The sequence below is a fragment of the Anabrus simplex genome, chromosome 2 (genome assembly GCF_040414725.1).
Source record: "Anabrus simplex isolate iqAnaSimp1 chromosome 2, ASM4041472v1, whole genome shotgun sequence".
NCBI classification, from domain to species: domain Eukaryota; kingdom Metazoa; phylum Arthropoda; class Insecta; order Orthoptera; family Tettigoniidae; genus Anabrus; species Anabrus simplex.
The window spans coordinates 998,182,316-998,203,659 of NC_090266.1; the positions used below are offsets into that span (position 1 = coordinate 998,182,316).

Sequence of the window (21,344 nt, forward strand, 5' to 3'; positions counted from 1 at the left end):
GCCCTTCATTTCACACACGTATGCCTCAAATCTACGTTATTTACACATTGAGAAGATCCTAAATCGACAGGTATTTTACTTAACATAACGTTCACTGGCGTAACTATCTAGTTTATTGTTCGCACTTCGAATCATCATCTCCTCCTCCCAGTTGTCAACATCCTCAGGATTAAAAGGGAGGTAGCTGTACACATGCATTAAACTCGTGAAGCATTTTGAATAACATTTATTTGAACAATTGAGAAGACCCATCTCAGCTAATTGAACTTGGAATGGATTATGAAGTTCGCTGAATTAACAAACTCCACCTTAGGAATGCTTCACTCAAATATAAAACTCTATGAAGCCTTATACGCTAATTCATGCAAAAATACATGGAATCAATTTGTGATTGACCCATAATCACAGAAGACAAGAATCAAACTAATAATGAAACTTTACCCCATTGAAACACACATATTGCGTTCCCTACACCTTATCACAGATATCAAAATGCATGCTGAAAATTATATTTACAAAGTTAAGTTTTACATATTAATGCGACACATATGATTATCATGCATAGGAATATCATGGAATGTACTTATCATTGCTGTGTGTAACCATGCTGTCATCTGATGATACCCAAATGGATTTGGACCTCCATCACTGTCGCCTTGTTAGCAGATAGTCCTAGGTTCATCTTCTTCGAGGTTGAATCCATGGTGTCTTGATCTGCAATCTCCTGCTGTCGGAAGTTCTGCGTGGGTCTTGACTGGACTAACGGAGGCACGCCGGCGCGCTCTGGTAGAGCAGAATCCTGGGTTCGACGAGCACTCACACACATGTGGACAAATCGAGAATTGGTTATTGAAGCACTGTTTATATGTCTTCGAATAACATGAAATTGATAGACCCTCTCATAGACTCGAATGGACTACTCGAGTAGTGGTTGCTGTCCCTGAAGATCACTACTCAATTCCATTTCCTTATAAAGCGACACAGTTATTGGCCTTATTTGTTCTTACGTGAGCGTCACTTGTTCATTTATAGAGCACTTCCTGCCTAGTCTAACAACTTTTACTTGTAAGGATCATTGCCTCCTACACTCCACATGCCATAATCACTGTATAATAATTATTGGTACTCTATAGTCAATAACTCACTACGTCGTGACGATTACTGGAATATTACCCGTTCTTTGAAACATATTCATGTGAGTTGCCACTGATATAGCTTTTCTGCTTTCCCTTAATGCATATTGGGATTAGAATCGCATATATCCACACAGCACTATTATTATTTCACAAAAGAGAAATCTGACTGTATTATGAACGTGTATTAGACTGATGAAGAGTTTCACCTCCGTCTAACATAATATTAAGTAATACTGAATAACACTGGATAGCAATAAGTGTCACTAGTTGGCAATGAACGAATGAGTAACACTGGTTGACACACTGGATATTGGACGAATGAGTAACTAATGAGTAATTAAGGGCTGTCCTCGTCTCTTTATATAAGAAATACGGGTCGCCGACTACGGAGAGGGCAAACTCCGCCCACAGAAGACACATCACTCCGCTAATATTGATCTCTCAGGGTCGTACAAATATTCACTTTGTAGATCTTTACGTCCTCTTTTCACTGATCTACTTTCATGAAAATCGCATAGCTGAATCTCTGGTAATCTCACAAGCTTTCACTTTGATCTCAGCGCTCGAAGTAGCTGAGGCCGGGGACTCTTATATTTCTTTCAAGATAAGCGCTCACGACAGATGTTCCCGTCACGCACATCTGTATAATGTGCGTCATTAGTACTGCGCTCGTTAAGTAATACCTTTTCTTACATTATCAAATGTTGTAAATTATGCTTATTTCAATGAGTCCTTACTTGTACATTTCTAAGGCTTGTACCGAAATGTCATTATTATTATTGTCAGTCGACGCGCGAAATTTATGAGTTGGTATCCTTGAATATGCAGGACAATCGCGGAGAATATCCAATTCTCAAGTTAGAACCCTGTAAAGTTAACTCCGCCTCCTGACATAGGCAGTATCTGAGTGTGGCGTGCTGTTTCCTTCTCGTTTGCACGCTAAAGAGCGTAATTTCAAAGTTTCGCTGTACTGATATCTCTCTCTCTCTCTCGATACGCGCAATTAGAGCTTCACCCTTCGATCTAGAGCAGCTCCGCTGGTGTCCCGAACTGGGCGTTAAATGCTTATTACAACCAAATATGTCGAAGAATGACGCGGAACACGGCATATATGGCTTTCTGGGCCTCATGACATGCTTATTAGCATGGAGTTTAACGGTTACAATAGGTCCGACTCGTTGGCTGAACGGTCAGCGTACTGGCCTTCGGTTCAGAGGGTCCCGGGTTCGATTCCTGGCCGGGTCGGGGATTTTAACCTTAATTGTTAATTCCAATGGCACGGGGTCTGGGTGTATGTGTTGTCTTCGTCATCATTTCATCCTCATTACGACTCGCAGGTCGCCTACGGGAGTCAAATAGAAAGACCTACACCTGGCGAGCTGAACCCGTCCTGGGATATCCCGGCACTAAAAGCCATACGACATTTCATTTCAATAGGTGGTGGTAGCTCAGGAGGACGAGAGCCAGCAATTTGAATTCTTTTGATTTTGAATGACACTTTTTATTGAAAATGGCTGTTTTCAACCAGTGTCGTGCGAAGTTGGTCGATGTGATGTCTTAGAGTTCTCTCTACTCTAATGAAATGTCGTTCTCCATAATTGTTGACGATATCACGAAACGTTCAGACATATTTGTCGTTTTCAAAAAAAAAGACTTGGACACTCTCTCCCATCTGAAGGGGTCATGAATAAGTGAATTTCTGAGGCTTGAAGGTTGGCATCTGGTAAGGAAGAGAACATCGAGGTGCAACCTGAGTTTACGATTCAGTTACAGCACCACCGAAGATTTTCCGCAGCAAGTGGTGTGTCACGGTACTGGAACAGAATGTACCTGACCTTTTCTCCAGTTGAATTATCCTCTTTAGCAGTAGTAGCTTTAGTAGTTGGACGTGGCGTTTGCCCAGGCGATTTGCTGGACTGAAATAACCTTTCGAGATCTGACGTTTTCTGTAGATTTTCTGATATCATTATATTCAATGGGATGACCTAAATATTCAATTCATTCTTCAAAAACAAGCACTTCACCCAATTAACATGCAGATCAAACTCTGATATTCTCTTCACACAGGCATGTAAATTTTCATAGCACTCTTCTAACATCGGACTATGTTCACTGAAATCGGCTACAACCTAAAGAAGTCCCCTGAGAATCTGTGTCATGTGTTGATTAAATTGTATGGGGCAGTTTTAAGAAATGAGACGCTTGACCTTATAAGTTCCGCAGTGTGTTGAAATGGTTTGAATATTTTACTTTCTCGTCTGCAACGTGAAAATATAAATACGCTTTACAGAAATCCAGCTTGGGAAAGTAATTAGAATTTTGTAAATTCTTCAAAATGTCATTAATTCACTTGATGGGATCATTGGTATACACTAATCTTTCAGTAACTCCACAATTGTAATTAACTCATAATCTTTCTCTTCTGTTGTGTTTAGGTATAATAACCAAGAACAATCCCCAGTCGCATGATGAAACGGACTTGATTATTAAAGCTTTCTCCAGTGAATCAGATTCCCTCGCAAAACATTCCCTGGAAGCATAGGGCACATCCCGTTCTTTGATGAAAATAAGTGTTGCATCTTTATGTAGTAGTAAATTGACTTGAAAATTTGGCTCACAGCCTACCTTTTCCTAAAAATTATACAGAAACTCACTTACTATGTCATCAACTGAGTTGAAGGAATTAATTATGCAAGGCCCTGGAATCTGATGAGCAGTAGCGCCTATTTCTTCTATTGCTGTGTCTAGACCTCTAATCCATAATCGCCCGAGCAGAGGGCAATGTAGAGAGGTCTTTGGATCTCCCTGTTTTCATAGGAATCGGAAGACAGCAATTCATCCTCAAGATTAGATAATGTTAACAGAATATGAACGGGAGGCTGTTGTGTAAGGCTGTAATGGTGCACTTAGGTTTAATTTATCAAATTAATTTGCTAAGATCAGGGTGTATCACGCTTCAGAATCGACTTCAAAATATGAGGTTTGAGATTGGCATTAACTGTGAACTTACACTTGTCTGATTCTGGAACAATTTCAAATAAATCTACTGCATGAGAATTGGAGAAATTACCAGTAGAGTGCTTCACTCTACTCTCCCCTCAGGCACGATTGGATTGAAAATTATAAGGAACAGCTGAGAGTACCTAATTTTGTTAAACTGGATCGGGTTCTCTTCAAACTGGGTTTAAACTTTTCCTCAGACTGGAAATATAAATATGAGAATTATGGATTTCATTCCTACATTTGTCACAATATGCATCCTGATATTATGTTCTGACTCACGGTGGTTGGATGTCGCGCACCGTAAACAAAGATTTTATATTCCTAAAAGCCGATAGTTAAGTTGAGAACCCTGGAGGATGAACGGTAATACTCCCAGCCTGTGGGCTAGGAGGACAATATCTAGAATTCTTGGAATGGTGATTGTGAGACGAACTCTGTGGATTTTTATATGAGTTGTTATTTTATGATTTAATTATTCACGCTGCGATTACATATCCGCGCGGGGGATCGAAGGATGGGGTTGTTTAGATTACTCTTTGCGGTCACTACTAGAAGTTTCTAAAGCTGTAGCTCTGATAAGAATATTTTCAAATGTTGCGACATTGGCTTGCAGTGCCTGTCTCGGATCCAGTTATCACATAAACTCCTTATAAACTGGGCTTTAAGGAACACATTAGGAATTTAAGCGAATAGTTTACATTGGCACTTAACAGTGAATTGATAATCTGATAGATCTGAAGTGTAGCAATAAATTCGGTAAACAGTTATTTCCCAATCTGATTTAAATTAAAAAGGCAATGCTCAGATACAATCACATATTCCTTAGGCATAATCATTTGAGTGAAATGTTTGATCAACGTAGCATAATCCTTTATCCGTTTCTCTGGGACTAGAAAAGTTACCAGATGATTGTAACGAAGTGGCCTATTAAGACACAAAATATTTGAGCTCGTTGGGCGTCTTCTGTACCATTTTCCAATATCGTTTAGTTGTCAAATCTTTCTAAACATCCCGTAAACTCTTCTTTTCGAGGATCAATTCTTTTTACAGGCCACATACTTGACAAAGTAATCTCAGTTTTTGTTTCGCTATGAGACAAAGTGACCAACTAGGTAAGAATTGTTTTTGTTGTTGTTCAGTGTCTCCGACTACTGCTTAAAGTACTGAACATCCATGTTTAATAAAGAGCAGAAAGAAACAATGGAAAAGATGGAAACTGAAAACTGAGACTACCTTTTCACCAGAAAAAGACGTCATGCGTTGAACCTCATCAAAAACACTGTTAAGTTCTTTACATATACGGTGTGTTGAATAAGTATCTATCTCAACTATACGCTACATTGAATAATGGTTTTACCTCCAAAAACATTCAATGGGCAAAATCCAAGGAGTAACCCTCTATACTTATAGAGTAAATAAACAAGGAGTATGTATAGCACAAGGAGGATCGAAGGAAGGCGATGCTTCTATCCAGTGGCGTGCGGTGAACACATTCGTTACCCCAGTTGCAAACATGTTTTAAATATAAGCAATCGTAGCCCCACTACACTTTCTAGTGTCAACATTACCATACTGCATTTTTCGCAGAAAGGTCTAACTGAAAAAGGTCCTTCAATAATATTTTCAACCACAAATTCGCACATACTTCCAAATTGATATACACGGCAGTGGAGACACCATCATAACTTAATCTGTAGCAGTTTTTAAACAATGTACTTAGAGTTTCACCCGGTGACACTTGGTGATAGTACATTGGGACTAACTATTCGTTTTTTACTTTAAAATCCTAACCTAAACTGAATCAGCAAAATTTAACTGGTATTTTAGAGTCGCCGAAGTTTCATAGTTTCACTCGCTTACCGGTACTGATAAGGAAACATCGGCAATGGTTAAATCGCTGACCGCGATGAAACTTGGAAAACACATTGAGGTACACGTAAAAACGATGTCGGCATCAATTTTGGGTGCCAACATTCATTAGGGCGTTAACCACGGGGCCTAAAAGTTGCGACATTTCAAATTCAGCGCGATCAGCGATGAATACCTGCTGGCCAATGCTAAGCCTGCACACTGCGTGCTTGGAGACACGCCTTTGCACCTCCTCCCCTCCACGCTCCAATAGGTTCCCCACCGCACGTTTCCTTTCATCCCTCGCTAGCCCGTTTTCTTAGCTGTCGAAGAGAACCGGTGCTACAGTTTGGGTACTCTATCAGCCTTCCTCATATCTCTCCTTTGTAATTTCCACATTGTATTAGTCAGTTTACGTTTTCTGAAATGTTTATGAAAACTTTTGCACCTGGCGAGTTGGCCGTGCGGTTAGAGGCGCACGACTGTGAGCTTGCATCCGGGAGATTGTGGGTTTGAATCCCACTGTCGGCAGCCCTGAAGATGGTTTTGCGTGGTTTCCCATTTTCACACCAGGAAAATGCTGGGGTTGTACCTTAATTAAGGCCACGGCTGCTTCCTTCCGACTCCTAGGCATTCCTATCCCATCGTCGCCATAAAACCTATCTGTGTCCGTGCGACGTAAAGCAATTAGCAAAAAAATAAAAAAAATTAAAAAAGTATGGTGCCTGTTGTTAATTGTGTTTTGTTTCGGTTTTCTTTTCACTATTTTTTAATGTTTCGAGTAGACCAAGGACTGTTTTTGTTTACTATCAGTTACTGGCGGGGAGTTTGCGCGATGTAATGTATACGGAGTCATTTATTGTGTTGCCTTGTAATTGTTGTTGTACCAGTTCGCACAATAGCCATTTAACTTTTTGCGTATGTAACTGCCATTATACCCAGAAGACTGTAGTGTGATACTTTAATATCGGTACTTGTTGAATACATAGACCTTCGTCAGCTATAACGCAAAAGTACCGGTACAGTAAGACGACAGGCCTGCCTGTGATTACTGTATATCTACTGCATATATAAATGCACATCTTTTTTATTTTTCAAGGCTTTTCTTATTACGTAAAACTTTACTACATTCCATGTCATACTCATATCAAAGTTGCCTATGCATTAAATTTATTTATATTCGACAACCATTGCTGCAATTGAAATGTGTTGTGCCTGTCACTGTAAAACATGAATAAATCGTTCAGTACAAGCACAAATAAAAACATTCTACCTATAGGCCTATTCCTTATACCAGAGTACGCAATACGGAAAATACCAGTAGTTTAAAACTCGGAGTTTATAATTGTTGTTGTTGTAGTCCACGATGTCGTTTCGTTATGACACAACTGATAGCGTACAAAAAAAGGGGGAAGGGGACATAAAAAGATGATCTGGACCTATAACCAGGTTTTGATATCCCTAGGTACCGAATCTCATTACATTCAATGAGATCATTTACCCGGGCACGTAATTTCTTTACATAGAAAGGTATTTAACGTTGTTTAAAGGTGCGATATTTATTTAGTGGTGGGCGATTTAATTTAATTTAATTAATTCCATATGTATGTCAAATCTAAAGGACACTACCGACAGCTTTAAGGCGTTTTAGAAGTAAATAATAATTTAAGCGTAGGTAGGACGCAGTACCCCGTCCCACGTTTGACCACGCCCAGTGGTATTAACTCGGAGTTGTACCCACGAATGTGACAACTCAAAGGAATTAGCAGAAATGAAAATATGACATTTGAATAAAATACGGGTATATTAGTGTAGGTTATTAATTATCATTATGTGTGAAACGGAACGTTATTTAAAGGATTTCAATAATTATAGTACGAAAAGAAGCAAAGTATAGAGCCGGTCCCGTTGAACAGCTAAGCAGCCGGCAAGCGCGGAGCAAAGGGAAACGTGCGGTGGCGAACCAATTGGAGCGTGGAGGGGAGGAGGTGTAGAGGCGTATCTCCAAGCACGCAGTGTGCAGGCTTAGCATTGGCCAGCAGGTATTCATCGCTGATCGCGCGGAGTTCGAAATGTCGTAACTTTTAGGCCCCATAGTTAACGCCCTAATGAATGTTGGCACCCAAAATTGATGCCGACATCGTTTTTACGTGTACCTCAATGTGTTTTCCAAGTTTCATCGCGATCGGCGACTTGACCATTGCCGATGTTCCCTTGTAAGTGTACGTGCAACAATGACAAGCGACGGAGAATATTCGTCACGAGGTATAACACGCGTTATATTCATGAAGAATGGAACAGAACTCACGAAAACTCCACCTTTAATCCAAGAGGAACACTAAAAAAGTCAGTATATACCACTATCACAGACAACCAAATGTAAAATTATTTTACTTCGCACTTAACTCTGTGTTCATGCTGGGTAACCTAAATATTTTTCTGCGGCTATCGGGAAACATACTCTACACGTGCCATGCCGAATTCCAAGAATAATATATATTCTTCTACATTACGATTGATTTCATAAACTGGCTGTATTTTTATTAGCAAGCCGATGTGCAAGTAGCTATACCGTTATTATGTTTATATTTTTCTTCTAGTCTCTACTCTGTGGCGCTGAATACTTCGAGTGTCAAATATTAAAACTAACATACCTTTCCCAAGCCAGCTGGCCTGTCGCCATAAATTGCTGTCGGGGGAGGGACCACAGCCCCGACCCGCTCCCAGGACAAGGAATCTTCAAGTGTATGCGTCAACCAAGTGACTTAAATTTCGCTAGGGTAGCTCTCTTTCGCGCCAGCAAGGAAACCTACCTCGCTGGAGAACATGAACTGCGGTAGAGCGAGCGGATTGTCGAGACAGCTGTAGTTGGCTTGGCTTGGCTTAGATGTTCGCAGTTGTTTAAACCTGATAAAAAGCGTTCTAAGGAATAATAAGAAAATGTAAATACAGAGTCATTTACCCCAGCAGCGCTGGGGTAGATGGGGTTCAGTGTACGCCACTGCTCCTATCGTATCGGTTGCTTTCACTGGACGAACATTCGGGCTCCGTAAGTAAATGGTTAGCATGCTGGCCTTTGGTCACAGAGGTCTCGGGTTCGATTCCCGGCAGGGTCGGGAATTTTAACGATAATTGGTTAATTCCGCTGGCGCAGGGTTTGCGTGTATATATCGTCTTTACCATCACTTCATACTCATCAGAAAGCGCAGATCTCCTACGGGAGTCAAATCAAAAGACCTGCATCTGGCACGTCGATCCTGTCCTCGGACACTCCCGGCACTAAAAGCCATACGCTATTTCACTTTACTGGAGGAACATATTATTCTGGTTGCGAGGGCTGCTGAAGAATAGGTAATTCAGGTTTGCGTGGAACGAGTCTCAATGTAGGTGGAATGTCAAGGTACTCAAGCCAAGATTAGTGTTCTTTCAAAATCCTTCAATCTTTGTGAGGCTAATATAACAATCATATCTGAAGTATGGCAGGTCGACTCGAGTCATATCATGGGAAATGCAAACGGCATACATGGAGTTTTCCTCCAATAAATGACTTAGTCAACACATACTAATTAACCGTTTATGCAATTCACATGAAGAGACCGCGTCATCCTTGCCACGCACATAAAGTTCAAAATAGCAATAATAAGTTGTTTCACAACATCGAATAATGATGGATGTTAGAATTTCACTGTAAATTTCCCGCAGACATTATGGAAATTTTACTGAAAATGTAAGCTCTCGTGTCGACGTTTCTCTATTTCGAGAAAGCAGGGTAACGCTAGAGAAAAATCAAACAGCTCTCAACTAGTCCTCTAATATGAAATGTTCCGGCCTAAGTTTCCAATCTCCCAAGTATTAGACGGCAGCCTGGAGCCGGCAAGTAATGAAGCTACAAACCAATTAACCGTAGAGAATATGTACCGCAATGATCTTCTTCCTCAAAAGTCTTTTCCATCTCATTATGAAGGGAAATAAATGCATCTGCACGTTATTAATATACAATCAGAATTATTGGTTCATACAATTTGTTAAAGATATAATAAGGTTTTCTTCTTCACCACTCCATTCATCCTGTCGGCGTCAGGCCTGTGGACAATCTTCGGCACTCTCTTCTGCCCCATGCAAGTTGTCTTACTTTTGATTATTTTCCTTGTTACTTCTAATTTTCTCTGACCATCTGATCCAAAATCATCCGTGGACATCTCTTACTTCTGGCTCCCTCACGTCTAGCCTCAATACCTGCATAGGTTTCCATTCAGCAATCATACGGACTAGGGGATCAAATCTCTTGAGTGACTTCTTGTCAATTTCATTCACTACAGATGTCACCCTAAATTCTTCCCTTACAACTTTGTTCCGAATTCTGATCGTCGTAGTCCTGTTGGCAACTCGACACAGGTATTTAATTTCTGAGCTTGTTGCTCTGCTGCCATGCTTCTTTTGTCTAGTGAAAGTCTCTGAGCCTTGCAATAATGTGGACTGGAACACAGCTTTATAGATCTGAAGCTTGGTCTTCTGTGATATTTCTTTCTTGCCGGCTACGCTCTTACACTGGCTTTCTGAACTTGTGAACACTGTTACTGATTTCATGTTAAATCTTAGACATTTCAGATAGTTGTAAGAACTGTTCAGTTCCAGATGTTCTCCCTTCCAGTTGACATCTTCTCCCTTGCCTCCAGCCTTCATCACTTTGCTCTTAGAGGTATACTCGTTCTTCGCTTGTACTTGCCCACTTTAGTTTTGTCTTCTGTACATCTTGGAGGTTGCCATTAACTAGACAGTATAAGATAGGGCGTAAATGCAAGTTGCACATCCCTAAGGTCTTACTTTTCGCGATTATGATGATGCTTGTTGTTTCAAGGGGACTAACATCTAGGTCATCGGCCCCACCTTACTTTTCTGTCAATTAATATTGACCATTCCAAAAATGATTTGGAGGTGCCTTGAATTACTCTTGCAATCTTATGTGGAGTTCGAAGGTTCCGATGCACTTTCCACACTTCTTCGTGCAGCTAGATCTTAGGACGCTAAGTATACAACCTTTATTTGGCTGTCCCTTTTTTCAGTCAACATTGGAATACAGCTGATGTGGTCTTGAATTTGTCGCTCATTTCTAAAAGCTGTTTGTTCTACCTCTAACTCATCTTCAAAATTCTGTCGTAGACACTATTCAACAATCCTCGAGTACATCGAAGCAGTTGGCACGACAGTTTATTCACCGCATTCAGTTGTGCTTGCTTCTTTTTGTATCGGGATGAAGATACATGCTCCCATTCACTTGGTACTTCCTCCTATTTCCAGGCTAATTGAAACTAAACTCTGCCATTTCAAGGGCTTCAATTCACCGTATGTAATCATCTCTGGACTTCCATAATCAGTATCTGGGGCTTTCCCCTTTCGAAAACTTTTTACAGCCTCTGCTACTTGAGTTTCTGTTCAATTTCTGTAATATCGTCATGTGTTTCATGAGGTCTTACACGGTTATTTTCCGAAGAGTGAGCTTTTCCATGTTAAAATACTTGCCTATAATAATCCTCCGACGATTTCAGCACCTCCTCTATTTTAGTGATTAGCTTCTCATCCTTTGTCTTATTGTTACTGACTTTCTTTCCTTGTTTCTTTCCTGGTTTCTTATCAGAGACCAGAATCTTGTGTTATTACCTCTGGTGTCATTTTATCATTCATTTTCAAATACTTACCATGCTGTTTCCTTTGCGTCTTTAACTATTCGCTTGGCTTCATTCCTTGCCTCCGCACAGACCTCTCAATACTCACGTCTCTTGGCAAGGTAGTGTTTCCTCCAAGCATCTTTCTTCTTTCAACCGGTAGATAGTGGGTTTGAATCCCACTGTTGGCAGCCCTGAAGATGGTTTTCCGAGATTTCCCATTTTCACACCGGCAAATGCTGGGGCTGTACCTTAAACAAGGTCACGGCCGCTTCCTTCCAACTCCTAGGCCTTTCCTATCCCATCGTCGCCATAAGACCTAACTGTGTCGGTGCGACGTAAAGCCACTAGCAAAAAATCTACTTTTTACCAGCTTCTTTAGCAATTTTATTCCACTATTTTGTGCATTTTTGTATTCCACCTACCACTCATATCCCACAGATTTATTTGGCCGTCTGTAATATAATTTCCTCTGACGGTTTCTACACTGCCTCTACATTGTTCATATCTACAGTCCTTTCTGACATTTCCAATTGATCATTGATTTCGACCGCATACAGTTGTCCCTTTTCTTCATTCCTTAAATATTCAATATTTATTCTGAGGTACCTCTTTGCAGTGGTGAGGCGTGCTATTATCCACTGTTACCACTGGTAACAGTTTGAAAATATAAAAATCTAGTTCTTTTTAATATTAATATTAATATTTTCTTCGCTGGGATGTTAAACTCTTTTGCAGTAGATAGCCACCGTCAAAGCTGAGAGAGATGGAGACTGTTACCAACTCCAGGCAGTGGATACGCGTTGAATTTCTTCTAACAGCTAGGCGAGTTGCAGCTGCGCCAAGCAAAGCCCTTCTCCCCCCCCCCCCCCCCGACATTGAGATGTACCAGCATACGTTCTCTCGTCATGTTACCACAATGCAAAGTGGTAAGGAATACTTAAAACGTTGGTACTGATCAGTTCTGTCCGTTCTTTCCGCCACGCTCAAAAGTGCGCTGTTATAATTTGTGTTCATTATTGCTTTCGATACAATACGACGTGAATTTTCTTGTTAAAGTTTGAACTTATATTTATCTTAGGTAAAGGTAGCATATAGTAATGCACATCCCATTAAACGTTAATATGAATGCTGTCACTTCCATCTCGAAAATAAGTGTGTTGGTGGGCCCAGAATGCTATTGTATAATAGTTCAATAAACACGCCAGTTTTCTAAGGAAACTTTGAAGATAAAGAAAAAACATAATTCAAAAAGTTAAAATTTAGTCAAGGAATCGAAAAGAACAGTACGATATTTTCATGACTCGTGGTACAGAGATCTGCATTGGTTATTTGGTTATGAAAAATGAATACACTGTATTGTTGGCCGTGTGTTCCATTTTTCTCAGAAAAGAATGCTTGGATAAACGACGGTATGGAGAATTTACATAGTTTCAACGAGACTCCATGAGGTGTCTCAAGCACACATCTACACTTTTGCCGATATGATTCAATTCGGAAGGTCCAGACTAGCAGACTAGAGTACAGTTTACAGAAAGAAGGTGCGAGCGACAATATACTCTCAAGCAGGAGTGTGGTAATACTTTTCAAAACGTCACGCGTCGCCACTGCCTCTTTGGATTTTCCACTTTTGGTGCCCTAAACCAGTAGTCTGTGCTGTGTATTGATTTCTGCACTAAAGATCAATTCCCTTTTTTATGTAAATGGGCAACTAAATACTTCGCGTAATAATGCTAGTTCTATAATTATATAGTTGTAATTGTTCCATTTTCTATAAATATTTTCTTGAGAGGAACATTCCCCTACTTGTTTATCATATACCTAATATCCTCATAAATATATACAGTGATGTACATTATTTTATTTTCTAGACTGTCAGCCACGGCCTACAGAACTACACCAGAAGATGATTAAGAGGCATGACCTAACACATGGACTCTGTGAAAATTTAGAACCAGTCAAAAATTTTGCAGTATGTGAAGGCCAGTGTTTGTCATCGACTCGCTATAATGCATGTAAGTAAGACACGTAAAATCCCTCATATTAACCAAGATTTTAAGAATATTTTTACAACTCCGTTAAAATGACTCGCCACAAGCTTGTTTTGAAAATTTTTACTTAAAAATCAACCCTGCTAATATCATTTGCCCAGCTGCTGGGTGAAACTTGTAATTTTAACAAGAAACGCTTCATTGTTGTGGCGCAAATTGTAACATCTTAAATGTTCACAAGAAATAAAATGTATGACTATATTTATTGGGTACTGAGAAAAATATGTCTCCTCGTTTGATGAAATTCTGAATGAAAATGTATTTAAATTTGGATCCCACTGTAATGAAATTACAAAAAAATTGACAATTAATAAAAATTAAATAGATGACAAAGAGCCTGTGTGATGTTTGGTTACTGTTCGCGGACAAGATGCATTTTTAAATCGCTCGCGCTTATTACATCACAGGAGGGAAGAACATCTTTACCATAAAACTAGATCAGATAAGGAGGAGGGAAAAGAATCTGACCATAAAATTGGGGCAGACTAGGAGGAGGACACTACTAGGTTGATGAGGAGGAGGGAAGAGCATCTGAACGTAAAACTGGGCCAAATCAGGAGGACAGTACTAGGGTGATGATGAGGAGAGAATTGCATCTAGCCGTAAAACTAGGCCAGATGAGGAGGAGGAAAGGGCATCTGACCTTAAAACCGGGCCCTGTGAGTTTAGGCCCCTCCAAAATGGCGTGTGTGAGGTTAGGCCCCATCAAAATGGCACCTGTGAGGTTAGGCTTGTTCTCGTACGCAAAGTCTGCGAACCACCATAGCCATACTACCCAACTAGGGGTCAATGACCACGTGTCAGAACCCCCTAGCCTTACTACTCAACTAGGGGTCAATGACCTCGTGGGAAAATGATGACACAGTTCTGATTCAGCACCCAATATTTTAGAACCGGTCTTGCCCGTACTACTTAGCAGGTATGTGTTCGCTAATGAAAGAAGCTGTAGATTGATAAATATCTTGGTTTGCTGTACTAAGAACAAATAATTGAACTATGGTTCATCATTAACTCCCAACAATAACAGACTCACAACTTAAACGTATCACTGCACACAAATTATACACTCAATGAGACACCTCCACAACACTGCTCCCAATGTCAACCATATTAGAGTCTGCCATCATATTTATAACGAATAATGATATTTTGAAGAATTAGTACAAACATATTACAAAGAAAATAACAACTATTATTCGTCAGCACATTTTATTTCTTCCCCACAATAAAGAGTTAAAACCTACCATAACCGCTTGTGAGGCAAAATATCATTACAGTATATATAACATCGACAGTCACTGAGTTATATGTAAGACTGAGGCACCACCACCTGTCTTACGTTTTGGATACACGTATTTACTCTGTGTACCCCTAAATCTATTTACACAGTACTTTTCCAACTTCCAGACCTCAAAGTTATTTTTCATTTGTGTGGAGAGATGGTTAATGTTCTTTCGGCGGATCCAAAAAGCTTCGTTTGATTTAGATTATGGTGCAAGGTATCACAAGCATTTTTGTATACAGCATTTACAACGGGCACTCCTCACTCGTAGTACTCGTTCCAAGCAATGATTCACAAACTTTGCCAATACACGAGAATACATTCGTGAAGGTTATGATAAAAATATTTACCACAATATACGAACTGTAGTTTTAAAGCCGTCATCACTGAACCAATTATAACATAGCGGCAATCAAGTCACACGTACAAGTCACAGTAGATAAAGTTCTCTGTCCATAATAAGAATCAGAGTCTGAATTTGAATAACCATCAGAAGAAACACAATCCGAATAATTATCAGAGTCACGGTATCACAATCAGAATCAGAGGAGAATAAGAATAAACGTGTCACCATGACACTAGCCCTTATAAAGCAAGTGCAGCATTTGATGGACAGCTCTCTACCTTCTAGAACTATCAGCATCTTACAATATATAATGTGGAGTTCCAAATTCAAACGTCCTGGTGCTCTATAGTGTAGATAATTGAGTTCGTCGGTGTCGCTCGTGTGGTTAATTCGTTTAGATCACGTAGTGCAACACCGTTCATATCATTTTGCGAAGCAAGACGGTGACTGAAGGTGTAGAAGGGGGAACCAATTTTTTACTAAATATAGGAAGTCGATTAGTTTTAGATCACGAAGAAGTAGTTCAAGATCAAGTGGACAATTCAAGTGCAAGTGTTAAGGAAAATTCAAATGATAATCGTAAACATTCCCATTCGGGTGAAGCTTCTACCTTAATCAGCTAAGATACTATGATATCCAATATTCGGGAGATAGTGGGTTCGAACCCCACCGTCGGCAGCCCTGAATATGGCTTTCCGTGGTTTCCCATTTTCACACAAGGCTACCTTAATTAAGGCCACGCCCACATCCTTCCTAGTCCTAACTCTTCCCCGCCCCATCCTTGCCATGTCGATGCGACGTAAATCACCTTGTAAAAAAGTTACTATAAAACTCCCAGAGGCCCTTTACTCGTTAATGTTGAATCAACTAAGGACAAAAGTGTAGTAAATATGCATCCTATGGCTTTAGGCTGACTTTTATGCGAAAACCACTCCGATGCCATTCAAACAATTAGCAGGAAGGGTTCCAAACCTATTCATATTATATTTAGATCTACTATCTTAGCAAAACAAATTCTTATTATATCCTATTTTGGTAGAAAGGCAATTAAATGCATACATTCCAACAGCTAACATCTATCGGGTAGGACTGAGAAGAGGAGTCGACAAATCTTTGTCAGATGAGGATATCGTAGGACTTATTCAATCTCTCGAGTTATTCGAGCTCAAAGACAGAGTAGAAATGTATACGTCGTTGGACCTCCGCTGCATGTTCCTGGAACCATTCCCGGGCAACGTGGGGGCGATGTGACGGCGCGTTATCATCTTGAAACACCGCAGAACCGCCGGGGCGCTGGAAGGCCAAAAATGGGTGGAGATGGTCTTCGAGCGGCTCAACATACCGCGTACCATTCAAAGTCTCTTCCAGAACAACTAGGGGGCCCATTTCATACCAGAAAAATGCACTCCAGACCATAACAGAGACACCAGCGCCCTGGACCACACCTTCGAGGCAGGCGGGATCCATCGCTTCATGTAGTCTGCGCCATACACGGTGCCTCCCATCGGCATGGTGCAGTTGAAATCATGATTCGTCCGACCATATCACGTTACGTCATTGTTCCAGTGTCCATCCCTGGTGACTGGCGACACATGCGCGTCGTTGTGCCCGATGACGTAGGGTTAACAGTGGCACCCGTGTGCGGCGCCGGCTCCCATACCCCATAGAACCCATGTTCCTAACGGATTGTCCACTGGGAGACGTGTCTAGCACGGCCTGTGTTGAATTGAGCCGTGATTTGTTGATCGCTTGCCCGTCTGTCACTATTGACAATCCGTCTCAGATGTCACCGGTCACGGTCATGGAGGGTGGCTGGACGGCCAGTCGTTCGTCTGTTGTGGACGGTAACATCCGTATTCAACCATTCACGATACACCCTGGACACGGTTGATCGTATGAAGCCGAATTCCCGCACCACTTCCAAAATCGTACTTCCCATCCGTCGGGCACCGACCACCACACCCCGTTCGAACGGTGTCAGCTCACGAGGACGTTCCATGTTACACCTGTCATATGCACAGCCACTGATCACAAGGTCTCCTATACAACTGCCGCTGGCACAGGGGGCGTGTGGTGCGCAGAAAACACACCTGCGCATCAGTGCTCCGCTATCCCATGACATGTGCTCAGTCAGTGTATTTTTCAATTACAAGTTTTTCTGCGATCCTATGATATGTAAGGTATATCAATGGTACGGGCACAAAGCTCATAACTGTAGGGCCAATAATCCACGATGTGGAAGATGTGCTAATTCACATAAAACAAAGGAATGTACAATAACAATATTCAAGTGCCTGCTTTGCCATTTAAACCACTCTGTAGGTGCAGCAAGGTGTGCAATATATAACCAACAAACTGAAATAAAAAGACTGATGTGGGTTGAAATTACTTCATTTCAAGACGCTAAGGAAAACTTCGGCCAAAGGAGTACACACCTCTGCAACTCCCCCAACAATTCCCCCTTCTTAGGGAATATACCCAAGAAATTCGTAATGAAGTCCACAGAAAGCGGAAATTCACCCATATCATATACAAAGATATTAGAACCCCTCAGGCTCCAGCTTATGGAAGGGAAGGTTAACAAAATGTATTACGGAACCCTCCAGTAGGTGGAAGTACGGATGGTGTAAACGCTTGAACTACAACTAATAGTACTATGGGGAAGTCTACAGACAAGCCCTTTATATCTAATGACAAACACGGTAATCCCGAAAGGAACATAAGTCCAAACCACAAATTTCAAGCCCTGCCGCTTAAATTGCAACAAGATTTTTCAAAACTGATGGAACATTTGGTAAATAATGCTCAGTGGAATCATATTATCAACACCATCAATGATAACGTCAATATTCTCTTTTTAACTTGTAATGAAGAAGTTACAATAGAACTGTAGAAGTTTTAGAGCTAAGAGACCTTGAGTTAATTCTTCTCGTCAAAGAGTTTTATCCGAATTTTATTTTAATTCAAGAGTCCCGGTTACATTCAAATCGTTTTTCCAAATAACAGGATATCATATTGAACGAACTGATGATCGTGGCTATGGTGGAATAGTTACTTATATATTCAACGGCCTCCAATATCAAACATATGAAATCAGTGAAACTATTAATATAATCCTTTTATGTTAGCGATAAAAACCAGAAATATGATAATAAGTGATTCAAGGCAATGCAAAAGTATGGCACACATTTTTTGAACAGTTTACAACATCACATAATATTATAATAGCAGAAGATTTTAACGCTAACCATACTGATTGGGGTTATCAACTCAAACTCAACCAAAGGAAAGATTATCCTTGATGCAACTATTAGTAATCAGTTGTTAATTGTTAATCATTGTTCCCTACGAGAATATTCCCACCTGGACAGGCTGACAGTGCATTTGACCTATGATCGTTTACTTTAAGACATAAGATAAATCGGAAAACAGTAAAGGATACCTATACCAGAGACTATTTCCCATAATAATTGAAATAGTACCGTAGCTAAAAATCCATACAATCCAAAACCAAATCATAATTACTATAGGCAAATATGTAATTTGAATGATTTTGACTATGATGTATTTAGAAAATATATTTCAGATAGTATTTAACTCTCCAATGAAACTTTAATTGGCTGTGATTGACTAGGAACTGCTATCACAGAATATTTGGACATCTATCATCCATTAAAACGCATCTTCTACTCGAAAAAGATAAACCCTTAAAAATTCATTGGAGGAACAAGCAATGATCAGACCTAATCAGACGCAGTAACAGCCCGCTCAAAAAAACATAAATTAACCCTCGAATATTAATTAAATTACAAAACAAATATTCAGCACATATGAGAAACTATTTATCATAGACACCGGGAAACTTGGAAAATTGTTACGAATAACGTAAACAGAACAACTAATATTCAAGATATTTGGAAAGCCATCAAGGCATTAGGTCACAAAAAGTAGATTATAAGAATTACCTAACAAAATACCAAAGTACTCTGCAATTTTATCATGAACTGACACCAGATTTTGTATCGCCCTATTTCAAATTCTGTTCAGCAACTAACTATAACTATTTCAACACCTTGTTACAACCCATCAGCTTAACGGAATTTAATAACACTGTGAATAATAAGCCGTCATCATCCCCTGGTCCGGATTATGTTACCTATAAAATGAATAAATACCTTCCCTATCAAGCTCAGAAAATACACATAGAATATTATAATACAATATTGCAAACTTCCGATCCACCCAAAGAATGGAACATCTTTAATGTCATTCCAATATGTAAAACGAAAACGTCCGACACAGCTTTGCAGGTTTGCTGGGCAATTGGTCTTGGGGCCTGTATAAGAAACGTTTTCCCAAGTACTTTTAATAGACTGTTGTCGTGTCTAGAATACTACAATCTGCTCCCTCGACGTCAGTTCGCTTTCATTAAAGGTCGTTCCACAGCTGATCATATTATTTCGTTTTTAGCTGATATCGTGTTAGCAAGAATTCCAGGGGAGGAATCAATTGCTATTTTTTCTAGATATAAATGGAGTATATGACAACGTTAGTATTCAAATATTACCGCAGTAGCTAAATACTATGCATTTACCCGCAGAGTTCACTCGCATTATAAGACAACTTTCATACTATCCATGTATCCACTTGAAAACCCAATGACAGCTTCCATCTGTCAGATACGCTTCTCAAGGATTGCCACAAGGAAATGTTATTAGTGGAAAACTTTTTTGCCTTATATCTAAAAGAACTAGAATAAATCATTAATCAGGATGCACAAATTCTCATACATGAAGACGATATACTCATGTATTCCCACAACAATAATTTAACTAATTTTACCCATACATATATACATACATTATCATGATAGACTCTTATGCCTTTCAGCGTTCAGTCTGCAAGCCTCTGAGAATTTACTAAACGTCGCCACAATACTCGATTTGCAACTAATGTTGTGGCCTCATTTAGTTTGATACCTCTTATATTTAAATCGTTAGAAACCGAGTCTAACCATCGTCGTCTTGGTCTACCTCTACTTCTCTTAGCCTCCATAGCAGAGTCCATTATTATCCTAGGTAACTTATCCTCCTACATTCGCCTCACATGACCCCACCACCGAAGCCGGTTTATGCGTACAGCTTCATCCATCGAGTTCATTCCTAAATTAGCCTTTATCTCCTCATTCCGAGTACCATCCTGCCATTGTTCCCACCTGCTTGTACCAGCAATAATTCTAGCTACTTTCATATCTGTTACTTCTAACTTATGAATAAGGTATCCTGAGTCCATCCATCTTTCGCTCCCGTAAATCAAAGTTGGTCTGAAAACAGGCCGATGTAAGGATAGTTTCGTCTAGGAGCTCACTTCCTTCTTACAGAATACTGTTGATCGCAACTGCAAGCTTACTGCATTAGCTTTACGACACCTTGATTCAATCTCACTTACTATATTACCATCCTGGGAGAACACACAACCTAAATACTTGAAATTATCGACCTGTTCTAACTTTGTATCACCAATCTGACATTCAATTCTGTTGAATTTCTTACCTACTGACATCAATTTAGTCTTCGAGAGGCTAATTTTCATACCATACTCATTGCACCTATTTTCCTGGGAGAACACACAACCTAAATACTTGAAATTATCGACCTGTTCTAACTTTGTATCACCAATCTGACATTCAATTCTGTTGAATTTCTTACCTACTGACATCAATTTAGTCTTCGAGAGGCTAATTTTCATACCATACTCATTGCACCTATTTTCAAGTTCCAAGATATTACACTGCAGGCTTTCAACACAATCTGCCATTAAGACCAAGTCGTCAGCATAGGCCAGACTGCTTATTACATTTCCACCTAACTGAATCCCTCCCTGCCATTTTATACCTTTCAGCAGATGATCCATGTAAACTACGAACAGCAAAGATGAAAGATTACAGCCTTGTCTAACCCCTGTAAGTATCCTGAACCAAGAACGCATTCTTCCATCAATACTCACTGTAGCCCA

At 40.0% G+C, this 21,344-nt stretch overlaps 1 protein-coding gene across 1 annotated transcript in view; it reads left to right on the forward strand.

Annotated features, from left to right (window-relative positions):
* The window catches only part of Hml (Hemolectin), a 586,263-nt gene that overhangs the window by 517,409 nt on the left and 47,510 nt on the right, over nt 1-21,344 (forward strand). Inside the window, exon 77 of the mRNA XM_068226073.1 lies at nt 13,522-13,665. Within this exon, the coding sequence (XP_068082174.1) occupies nt 13,522-13,665 (144 nt within the window). The remainder of the gene's footprint in view (nt 1-13,521; nt 13,666-21,344) is intronic.